General features: G+C 39.2%; 1 protein-coding gene across 1 annotated transcript; it reads right to left on the reverse strand.

The window, feature by feature from the left end:
- Positions 1-10,315: 10,315 nt before the first annotated feature.
- Positions 10,316-11,230, reverse strand: LOC130975089 (uncharacterized). Its single transcript, XM_057899921.1, has one exon. The coding sequence runs from the start codon at positions 11,228-11,230 to the stop codon at positions 10,316-10,318; it is 915 nt and encodes a 304-aa protein (XP_057755904.1).
- Between the last annotated feature and the right edge of the window lie 1,465 nt (positions 11,231-12,695).

Raw genomic sequence — 12,695 nt, forward strand, 5'->3', positions numbered from 1 at the left:
ATGGTCTTTACCCACTTATTCATATAATTAGCATGCATTTATATTTCCTTCCTAAAATTATTACATGATTGAAAACATGCTTCTTTGGTCTTAATTTAGCTAATCTTAATCCTCTCTTATTACCATTCGATGCCTTGATCTGTGTGTTAAATGTTTCAGGCTTTATAGGGAAGGAATGGCTTAGAGAATGAAGAAGAAGTGTGCAAAGATGGAAGGAATACAAGGAATTGAGGAGATGACCAGCGAAAAGTCACGCGGTCGCATAGCTCACGCGACCGCGTGCAATAGAAGAAATCAAAGTGACGCGATCGCATGGCTCACGCGACCGCATGGATTGGAGAAGCACAAGTGATGCGGAAGCGTGGACGACGCGAATGCGTGGCAGGGAAAAATGCGGATGACGCGTCCGCATGGATGACGCGACCGCGTGATGTGCGCGATCTGCAGAATTACAAAAGTCGCTGGTAGAGATTCTGGGCCGCATTTTAACCCAGTTTTTGGCCCAGAAACATAGATTAAAGTCAGGGAACTTGCAGAGACTCATCATGCTTTCATAATTCACTTTTCATGTTTTAGATGTAGTTTTTAGAGAGAGAGGTTCTCTCCTCTCTCTTAGGATTTAGGTAGAGTTTTTAGAAATTAGGATTTAGGACTTCTCTTAGTTTTAGGAGTGACTCTCGATCCCAGGTTCAATGTTCTTTGTATTTATTTATTTTCAATGTTCCATGTTTGGATTGATTTTCTTATTTGAATATAATTTGAGGTATTTTCAGATCTATGATTTGTGTCTTTTATTTATATAAATAATTTGGATTTTTCTGTTACCCTTTTGGCTTTGGTTGAGTAATTGGTGACGCTTGAGCTGTCAAATAAAGTAGTGGTTGAAATTGGGAGTTGCTAATTAATTTGAGTTCCAATAACTCTAGCCTTTCCAAAGGAAAGACTAGGACTTTAGGTATCAAATTAATTAGTCCACTTGACCTTCCTTTGTTTAGTAAAGGTTAACTAAGTGGGATTAAAATCCAATTCTCATCACAATTGATAAAGATAGGACTTCCAGTTCTTATACCTTGCCAAGAGTTTATTTTACAGTTATTTATTTATTTTTATTACTTTGAAAATATACCTGTGCCCATTGCCCAAATTCCAAAAACCCCAATTTTACCTTTTTCATAGCCAATAATAAGAACATACCTCCCTGCAATTCCTTGAGAAGACGACCCAATGTTTAAATACTCGGTTATCAATTTATTTAGGGGTTTGTTACTTGTGACAACCAAAACGTTTGCATGAAGGGATTTCTGTTGGTTTAGAAACTATATCAACAACGCGACTATTTTTATAAAATTCTTTACTAGCAAAAATCCTAACGTCACCCAGCATCTCTTTGGATCACAAAATGCTTTGTAGGTAGGTTGCTCTTGATAATGAACTTTCAGTTGATAATCCCAGATTAGTTAATCCAAGTTACCAAGTTTTAAAAGACTCCTCAGAACCGAGTTGTCCAAGCAGATCCTAGTACAAGAAGCACCACAGGCATGTGTCCTAAGGTCCAAGCTATTGGTGTCTAGCCTTATTATTTGTTTCTTTCATTCTTGTTGCCAATTCTTGGCTTTTCTTTTCTTCTTCCTTATCACTTTTCTTCATTTTCCAAGGATGTTCATTAATTGAAGGTTTCATAGCAGCAACTTAGTTCTCACTACAAAAGACATTCTATTTTGCAGCTTTTATTATTGAGCTTATCATACAATCAAGCAATTACCACCACTGAACTTCATTCTAATTCCTACCACATTGGACAATTACTTTCTATTTCAAACATTTTCTCTTATTGATGCAGAGGAAACAAGATATGAATTTAAGCAGATGAAGACGAAAACAAGCATTTAAACTAGTGCAATTAACAGACATCAAAAATTGCACTATCTGAACTAAACATCAAGGTAAACAGCAATTTGTCATTCAGAACATTTCAAAGCAGAATGAATTTTGTGACAATACAACCTCTCAGGAGTGTCTTGCAACTTTCTTTTTGTCTTCATCATCTTTTACTCTTGCATTTCCCTTGGTGATGATTCTTTTAAGAGGCTGAGTGTCTTTTCTGCACAATTTTTGGAAGTTGATTATTTTTCCAAGCACTTAGGCAGATGGTTAGCATGCATGAATTATTGTAGGATCTTGAACTTACTTTGGTGAGGAAACACCAAACTTAGTCCCTTGCTACTGTCTATGATGCATCGGTTACATGAAACCTTGTGCTTTTGCTAAAAGTAATAAAACTAAAAACTAGAGAACAGACAATGGTTTAGTGGTTTCCCTGATGGCTTGGAGCTAGTAACCATTTATGTAGAGGGTTGAAATGTGTTTTTAAATGAGATTTTTGGTGGAACACCAAACTTAGTATCCTTCATTCACCCTTAAATTGTTTTGGTGTGCAACACCAAACTTAGCTCCTTGCAATACAGATAAATCTACTTAACCTTTTTATTGAAATAGTTGGGAAAAGAAAACTACCTCTGGTTGGGTTGCCTCCCAACAAGCGCTCTTTTAATGTCACTAGCTTGACATCCTTCAGTCTTGCTCAACTTAATTCCTAGACCTCCTTCTCTATGTCCCAATGGCCTTCCAAGTAATGCTTTGCCCTGTGACTGTTTGCAGTGAAGATGTCCTTTGTTGCTTCATCCATAAGTTCAAGGCTTGCATAAGGAAGAACCTTTGTCACCAAGTAGGGACCAGTCCATTTGGACTTGTGTTTGCCAGGGAAAACTTTAAGCGTGGAGTTATACAAGAGTACTTGTTGTGCTGGTTTGAACTCCTTCTTTGAGATCTTTTTGACATGCCATCTCTTAGCCTTTTCCTTGTAAATCTTAGCATTTTCATAGGCTTCCAGTCTAAACTCATCCAACTCATTTAGTTGCAGTAGCCTCTTTTCTTCTACTTCTTGAGAATCAAGGTTGAGAAGTTTAGTGGCCCAAAAGGCTTTATGCTCAAGCTTTACAGGGAGGTGACAAGACTTGCCATATAATAACTGAAAAGAGGACTTTCCAATAGGAGTTTTAAAGGCTGTCCTGTATGCCTAGAGAGCATCTTCTAATTTTTTGGCCCAATCTTTTCTTGTGTTTTCCACTGTTTTTTCCAAAATCCTCTTCAACTCCCTATTTGCAAGCTCTGCTTGGCCATTGGTCTGTGGATGATATGGTGTGGCTACTTTATGCATCACTTCGTATTTGTGAAGTAGTTTCTTCATTTGTTTGTTACAAAAATGGCTACCACCATCACTGACAAGACCCTTAGGCACTCCATATCTAGTAAAAATATGCTTCTTAAGGAATTGCAGGATAATTTGTGCATCACATGTGGTTGTGGCTATGGCTTCCACCCACTTTGAGACATACTTTACTGTCACAAGTATGTATTTGAAGGAGTATGAAGGTGGAAAAGGGCCCATAAAGTCTATGCCCAAAGATCAATGAGTTCTACCTTCAGGATGTAGTTCTGAGGCATCTCATTCCTTCTTGTCAATCCTCCAGCTCTCTGGCATTCATTGCATAGATGAACGAACTCCCTGGCATCCTTGAAGATGGTTGGCCAACAAAATCCACTTTGGAGTACCTTAGCAGCCGTTCTTTCTGGTCCAAAGTAACCACCAGAGGCTGAATTATGGCAGTGCCACAGTATATCTTTCATTTCATTCTCAGGAACATATTTCCTAATCATCCCATCTGGACATCTCCTGAATAAGAATGGTTTATCCCATAAGTGTAACGACCCAACTTCTAGCATGTCTAGATCATACTAGGAATTGAATGTTACCAACTTGTTTTTCCTTTTTGTATTATTAATTAATAAATATAAGCCTGTACGATGTTAAAACCCCGCGAATTTACAAGTAAATTCTTTTTTTTAAAACAAGAATAATTTTAAGTTGCATACCTTCCATATATCAAGGGATAATTAAACATTCACATACATAAAACAAAAGATAACAGAATATGGAACAACACACTATAATATACATCATGTTACAGAAGTGGCTCAGTTATATAAACATAGAGCTATAGTACAGTACCCCTAAGTCAGTGACTCACATAGTATATACATATATGTACATAAGACGCCCCAGGGCCTGGCCTGACCAAAAGCCCCTAAGCTGGCACCCAGACTAGCCTAACTCTATGATATGCCTATTCCCTCTAATCATGCTAACAAAAGTGAGGGAGACACTCTAATGTACTGAAGTTAGACTAGGCATCTCAAAAAGTCTCCTCAATCCTGGTCCAGAGTACTTCACGAAAAACCACCGGGCGAATGGTGATGCTCGCCTGCTGGCGCCTCGCCTGGCTTATCGTCATCGCTGTCAGAGGAGATAACTATGAAGTTAGGATCTTCCTCTGGATCTTCTTCTTCCTCGTCCTCTTCTTCTGCCGGAGTGATAGCAGAGGAATCACTGCTGGCCACAGGAACCATAAAAGGATAGCTACCAAACAAAATACAGTCGGGAGAAGGAGGTGGCGCCTCCATTATCTGATCATACTCATGTCCCTGCTGCTCATCAAAGACAGGAGGCTTGATCGGCTCAGGTAAAGGATCAAGCTCGGGTGGCAACACAGGAACACCCCATTCATCAAGGACAAAAGGTGCAAGAGGTGCCTCATGGATAGGCTGGGCAGGTATAGGCTCATCAGGTAGAGGAGGTTCAGGTGGAGGAGGATAGTCAGGTAGAGGTGGCATCTGCTCCTCAGGATGAGGTACCCCAGGTCCGCTGGGGTGTAACCAAGATAAAGGAAAGTCATAGGGTGCATCAGGATTAAAGTATGCTATCCTAATAGGGTACTGAAAAGGTCTACCACGAACTACATAATTACGGATACGAGGTACCGCACAGTAGATGAAATACTCGCCGCGCACCGGGTCCTCGTGGATGTACGGTGGATCAATCTCGTAGAATAGGACTCCCGTGTCCATCTGTAGAGGTGTAAGGGATAAGAACTGGGGATTTCTTAGTAAGGTCGGGGTTTACAGTTAAGTTCATTTATTATGTCCGTGGTCATAGAAGTATAAATAAATGTAGAGTAATATGTACATAACAGCAACATAAACTAACACATGAACAAGAGAGAAAATAGGAAGTAAATGTACATTCACACATTAATATGCAATCACACAGTTATGCTCAAACAAACAAGGAGTAGAACAAGAACACAAGAAGATAAGCAATAATTAATGCACAAACAAGTATGATGCATGTCTGTCCCTACTGCAGGTAATGAGCTTATTTGTCGGTTTCGACCCGCACCCGACGCAATCCGACCCTCCAAGTCAGATAAGGCCTTCCCAGAACTTAATCCCAGATTAAGTACCGCATACCTTCTACCAAGTGCTCTCGACTTGCAGGGCTGGTATTTGCTCAGGTCTCAATATACCGCAGGTATGTGAGTCAGGCCTCTACCAAGCATTCAGCTTGCAGGGCTGGTACTACTCTACCGCAGCCTGTCTGGGAAGCAACATCACAATACGGGCGTCCCCGCACAACATTCACAAGCATTGCCCGAAGGCTCATAATTCACATATAACCATACTTTCCATATAGCAATCATCATAAATCAAGCATTACAACATCACAGAAAGCTCATTTTACAATTCTCTGTTTACTCTGTAAGGTCAGGTACACAGCTATATCACTTTTAACTCCTTTTCTTTTTAACATAAACACAGGTTTCAAAATCTTGTTTCTTTACCTCGTATACCTCTATTTCTTCTCTTATACCTCTTCTTAGGTGTTTAGTAAAGGAAATTAGAGAATTCTGGACTCAAAACTGCCTTCCTGAGGCTTTTAGGAAAAACTGTCTTTTTATCAATATTTTATTATTATTAATAAAATAATATTATTATTAAAAAAATATTATTAATAAAATAATATATTAATATTTTATTATTAAAATAATAATATTTTATTTAACTTTCAAAAATTACATTTTGACCCCCGAACTTCTTGGAAATTGCACTTTGACCCCTATAACTTTTAATAATTACACTTTAGCCCCTCAACTTTTGATTAATTAATTTTAAACCCCAAAATTTTTATTAATTGCATTTTGACCCCAAAACTCCATGAATACACGTTTTCATGTTCTTCGAAAAACCAAAAACATTTTTCCAAAAGTTCATCAGATTTTTGCTTGATTTTCAGCTAGTTTTTCAATCTTTTCGGAAACCGATTTGAACCCGATTTTTATCGAACCAAAGAGAAAATTTTCAGCCATCAAATACACATCAAATAAGCATCAAAAATCATGATTTTGATGGCTGGAATGTCACGTTTTCCAGCATCACCAACAGCCACTTCAAAACCATCATAAACATGATTTTCAAGCATTAAACAACAAGATTTCATGATCAAACCATCACACAAACACCCAAAATCAAACCTCAAGCAACAAGATCTGATTTAACACTTCAAGAACACAGCCAATCATTGATTAATTTACCAAACCTTACCTCCTTTGCTGCTGTCCAAGATTGCACCAAAAACAAACTTCCAGAAGCACTTTTACGAAAATTTTAACATAAAAAACAACTTTAGAATCTTATTAACCATGAAGGATGAAGCTTCATGATGATGAAAAGAAGGTTTTCCTCACCTTAAGGTAAATAGAAATCACGTTTTTTTGGAGCTTTTGGTGATTGAATAAGAGATCCTAAGAGAAAACATGAAAAAAACATCATTAGCTTAAGGAACCACCATGGCCAAATCTTCAAGGAGGAGGAGCAGCCTTCATACCTTGATTTACTCCATGAAAAGTGACATAGAAATGAAGAGGAGGAAGAGGTGAACACTTTGGTAAGATTAGATTTTTGATAGGGGTTTCGGTTTGAGAAAGAGCGGAGAAAGAAGCTCAGGTGTTCATGGAAGCTTCATGGTTTTCTTTCATGGTGTTCTAAGCTTTTCCAAGAACAAAAATGATAGCCAAGCTGTCCAAGGGAGGCCGTGGCTTTTGGATGATGATTATCCAAGAGTTACTTGTCAAAATATCTCAGAAAAGGATAATTACTAAAGCTAGATGTATTAGAACTTAAGTAATTACACTGCTAATGGATAAACATTAAGTTACTTAGTGTAAATTACACTAGTAACTGGATAATCATAAGAATAAAAGATATATGATGAAGCATTAGCAGTGCTAAGTTCATCTAAGAATGCCAGTATTATCCGTTACCGGTAGATTTCTAGCTCAGTTATTATATTACTAAACATAGATCAACATTAATCACAGTAGAGAAGATAATAATATAATATTCTGAATAAAATAATAATATATGAATATTATATTAATATAATTTTTTCTCGAAATTTGTGACTGGCTCGTCACATAGAGACTAACCACAGAAATCAGAATTTTGAAATTCAGGCCCGAAGTGGCTCAAAAACGCAACTCTTCGCGACGTGCCTACTTAGATTAGGAGAGTTGTCCTGTGCAATCAAGCTGCTGACTTAGCAGCTTGATGACGCAGCACCTGTGCAGTGGAGGTGCTTATATGCATAGAAATTCCTAAAAATTCTGTAAAAATTCTGTTTGATCCCGAAAAAGCGCCGTTTCTTCGGGGCTAGGCCGTTACATTCTACCCTCCTAAAAGAAAATTTTGTCCTCAAAATTTCAATTACCTGAAAAGAGAAACGGGTAGTCTGTTCTCATCTTGTCTTCCAGCTCCCATGTGTACTCTTCAGTCCTAGTTTGTCCCCATGCTACCTAACCAATGATACTGTCTTGCCTCTAAGCTGTTTGTCACTTCGTTCCACAATCCTGACTGGTAGGGTTTGATATGTCAAGTCGGCTCGCAATTGTACTGTCTCTGGTTGTAAAACGTGGCTTTCGTCGGGATTATACTTTTTGAGTTGTGAAACATGAAAAACATCATGAAGGTTTGACAAATAAGGAGGGAGAGCTACTTGATATGCTACTAGACCGACTCTTTTAAGAATTTGAAAAGGACCTAAGTATCGTGGATTCAATTTCTTAGTCCTAAGAGCTCTACCTATTCTAGTCGTAGGTGTCACTCTTAAGAAAATATGGTCACCTTCGTTATATTCTAAGGGCCTACGCCTAATATCTGCATAGCTCTTTTGTCGACTTTGGGCAGTTTGAATCTTCTCACGAATGTGCTTAATCCGTTCGGTAGTTTCTCGTACCAAGTCTGGCCCCAAAATCCTGCCTTCCTCCTTGTCATACCAGCATAATGGTGATTGACACTTTCTTCCGTAGAGGGCCTCATATGGTGCCATTCCAATACTCTGTTGATAACTGTTGTTGTAGGCAAACTCAATCAATGGCAAGTATTTGTCCCAGTTACCCTGTTGGTCCATCACGCAAGATCTCAACATATCTTCCAAGGTACGAATTGTTCGTTCTGTCTGTCCATCAGTCTGTGGGTGATATGCTGTACTTAAGTGCAACTTCGTCCCAAAAGCTTTTTGTAGAGCTCCCCAAAATCTAGAAGTAAACCTTGGATATCTGTCTGACACAATTGATGAAGGTATTCCATGCAATCGTATTATCTCCTGAATGTATAACCGGGCGAGTTTCTCCAAGCTGTGACCAATTTGAATTGGTAGAAAATGCGCTGATTTTGTCAATCGATCTACAATTACCCAAATTGCATCATGCTCGGCAGAGGTTCTTGGTAACGCAGTAACAAAATCCATCGTAATCTCTTCCCATTTCCATTGTGGTATCTCCAATGGCTGCAGGGTTCCAGGTGGTTTTTGATGTTCCACCTTAATCTTCTGGCAAGTGAGACACTTTGAAACATACGTTGCTACATCTTTCTTCATTCCCGGCCACCAGAACATCTTCTTCAGATCTTGGTACATTTTAGTCGTTCTGGGATAGATAGAAAATCTGCTTTCATGAGCTTCGGTCAGAATGTTCTTTCTCAAGTCCTCCTGAGCAGGTACACAAATTCTGTTCCTATATCTCCATATTCCCTCTTTATCTTGGCGTACCTCTTCCGGCTGATCTGCCTTCATCCTTGTTAACAATGCCAGCATTCTTGAATTCTGGGCTTGAGCTTGCTGAATAGCTATCTTAAAGTCAGATGTTAATTGTAGTTGTGCCATAACAATTCCTCTTGATGTCTCTCTCATTCCTAATTTTAAGTTTTCATAGGCTGAGATCATTTCTTCTTCCTTGATCATCATCCAGGATATGCCTAAACTCTTCCGACTCAAAGCATCTGCGACTACATTTGCCTTCCCAGGATGATAGCTCAACTTAAAATCATAATCTTTCAAGAATTCCATCCATCGCCTTTGCCTCATATTAAGGTCTTTCTGATCAAAGATATACTTCAAACTCTTATGATCAGAGAAAACTTCAAATTGGGCTCCGTAAAAACAGTGCCTCCAAATCTTAAGTGCAAAGACCACTACTGCTAATTCCAAATTATGTGTCGGATAGTTCCTTTCGTGAGGTCTTAGTTGTCTCGAAGCATAAGCTACCACATTCGTATGCTGCATCAATACACATCCAAGTCCCTTAAAAGAAGCATCACAATACACCTCAAAAGGTTCCTGTGGGTCTGGTAACACCAAAACTGGCGCCGTCGTCAACTTTTCCTTTATAGTTTCAAAGCTTTCTTCACACTTCTCTGTCCATTCAAACGGAACTTCCTTCCTAGTAAGGCGAGTCAAAGGTAAAGATATCTGTGAAAAACTCTTGATAAACCGCCGATAGTATCCTACTAACCCCAAGAAACTACAAACTTCTGTAACTGTCTTGGGTTGCTTCCATTGTACTATGGCCTCGATCTTTAAAGGATCTACAGTTATACCATCTCGTGTGATCACATGTCCCAAGAATGCCACTTCTGTCGCCCAAAACTGACATTTCGACAATTTCGCATATAGCTTCCGTGCTCTTAATATTTGCAACACAATCCTCAAATGCTCTCCATGTTCTTCTTCTATCTTGGAATAGATGAGGATATCATCTATAAAAACTACCACAAAATGATCTAGATACGGACAAAAAATGCGATTCATATAATCCATGAATACAGCAGGAGCATTAGTCAGTCCAAAGGACATAACCGTATACTTATAGTGACCGTACCTAGTTCGAAAGGCAGTCTTAGGTATATCTGATTCCATCACCCGAATTTGATGGTAACCTGACCGCAAATCAATCTTTGAGAATACTGTTGCACCTCTCAGCTGGTTCATCAGATCATCTATCCTTGGGAGTGGATACTTGTTCTTGATTGTGATCTTATTCAATTGCCGATAATCCACACATAACCTCATTCCGCCATCCTTCTTCTATACTAATAACACTAGAGCTCCCCATGGTGATACACTCGGACGAATAAACTTCTTCCCCTGCAATTCATCCAACTGCTTCTTTAACTCTGCTAGTTCCAACGGTGACATCCGATACGGTGCTATAAAAATTGGTCCGGCTCCAGGAACCAGATCAATACTAAACTCTATCTCTCTCTGAGGTGGAAACTCAGGTATATCATCCGGAAAAATATCAGGAAACTCCTTCACCACTCGGATTTGCTCCAAGTCTTGTTCATTAGTTTCTGAGCTAGCCGATAGTAGAACGTAACCCTCTAACCCAATATGACTAGAAATAGCTCTTAGGGAATTCAAATAGAAAGTACAAGACTCAACTGGTTCAGTGTACATTTCAGATGATGGAAATATAGCAATTCGTTTAAAACAATCAAGGAAAACATGATGCTTAGACAACCAATCTAGACCTAAGATAATATCTAAACCACACAAAGGCAAACAAACCAGGTCATGTATAAAAGTCCTAGCCTCAATAACAAAAGGCACCTGTTGACATACTTGACTAGTCAAGGCATTTTGAGATGTGGGTGTACGAACAATTAGATTATAATCTAACATGGTGAAATCTAATCCCAACTCATGCGCAACAGTCTCAGAAATAAATGAATGTGATGCACCAGAGTCATACAGTACAGTTAAGAGTCGAGATTTGACATAGCACTGACCTTGGATTAGGGAGTCTGATTTCATTATGTCATCAGCAGTCATAGCAAACACACGTCCTTGCTGTCGCGGCCTATCTATTCCTTGTACTGGCTTCTTCGGACAGTCCTTAGCCATATGTCCAGGCTGACCACAAGAAAAACAGATAATGCCTGTAAGCTGACAAGGTCTACCTCCATGCTCCTTTCCACACTGCCTACATACTGGTCGCATCTGCGCCTGCTGAGGTCACTTACCCATATCCTGTCTCATTCTTCCTCCATTCCTTCCTGTAGGACGTGCATGAACATTTCTATTCTGATTGTACCTTCGTGAAGTCATTGCTCCCTGCTTAAAATTCCTTCCTTGAGGAGCTGTATACCGATTATAATTCTGAAAAGAAGATCCTGGGCGATTCATCCGAGCTGCAGCTATCTTCTTATCACAGTCCTCTACTAGCTGACTCTTATTAACCAACTCCGCAAAATTCCGTATTTCCAATGGAACCACTGAGTTCAACAAATCTTCACGGAGTCCTCCTTCAAATTTCAAACATTTCCACTCTTCGAACTTCCTTGTATACTCAGCAACAGACATACTTCCCTATTTTAACTGCATCAACTCCATCTCCTTTGCCTCACGAGTAGCTCTAGGAAAGTACTTCTTATAGAACTCTTCTTTGAAAATATTCCACAAAATATTACCCTCATCTTGCTGCAGTAAACGTTGAATGCCCTGCCACCAGTGCTGAGCATCCCCTTCCAACATATAAGTAGCAAATTCTACATACTGTTCTTCTGGGACACACTGTGCCCTCAAGGACCTTTCTATGCCTCGGAACCAATTATCAGCTTCAGTTGCTACAGTCGTACCCTTGAACTTCGGTGGATTAACTTTCAAGAAAGCAGCTAATGTCATAGGCCTATCATGATTCATGTTATCGCCATCACCGTTCCCACCATTCTCGCCGTTACGGTCATTGTTACGCTATCCATTACGTTCCCCCAGACGGTTAACTGCTCGGGTAGTAGCAGTCGCCGTTTCATGCACAGCCTCAGCCATAGCGTGAATTGCAGCAAACAGATTATCATCGTTTCGTGGCGGATTGTTAACAGTAGACCCTTCCCGATCGCTACGTCTCCGTGGAGGCATCCTGATTCTGTTCACACCAAACAATCAATACCAAGGTGATCAGTCTTAATAACTCAAGTTGGGCGTGAACATTATCAGAATAAAAGCACATAGACATTCATGCAACACATATCACATAGATACCCAATAAGCATGAGGCACACTACAGAGCATGCAATAAAGCATGATTCAGTCCATTCCCCAGGCTCTAACAGGAAGAACTGCTCTGATACCAAATTGTAACAACCCAACTTCTAGCATGTCTAGATCATACTAAAAATTGAATGTTACCAACTTGTTTTTCCTTTTTGTATTATTAATTAATAAAAATAAGCCTGTACATTGTTAAAACCCCGCGAATTTACAAGTAAATTATTTTTTTTAAAACAAGAATAATTTTAAGTTGCATACCTTCCATATATCAAGGGATAATTAAACATTCACATACATAAAACAAAAGATAACAGAATATGGAACAACATACTATAATATACATCATGTTACAGAAGTGGCTCAGTTATATGAACATAGAGCTATAGTACAACACCCCTAAGTCAGTGACTCATAT

The sequence above is a fragment of the Arachis stenosperma genome, chromosome 4 (genome assembly GCF_014773155.1).
Source record: "Arachis stenosperma cultivar V10309 chromosome 4, arast.V10309.gnm1.PFL2, whole genome shotgun sequence".
NCBI classification, from domain to species: domain Eukaryota; kingdom Viridiplantae; phylum Streptophyta; class Magnoliopsida; order Fabales; family Fabaceae; genus Arachis; species Arachis stenosperma.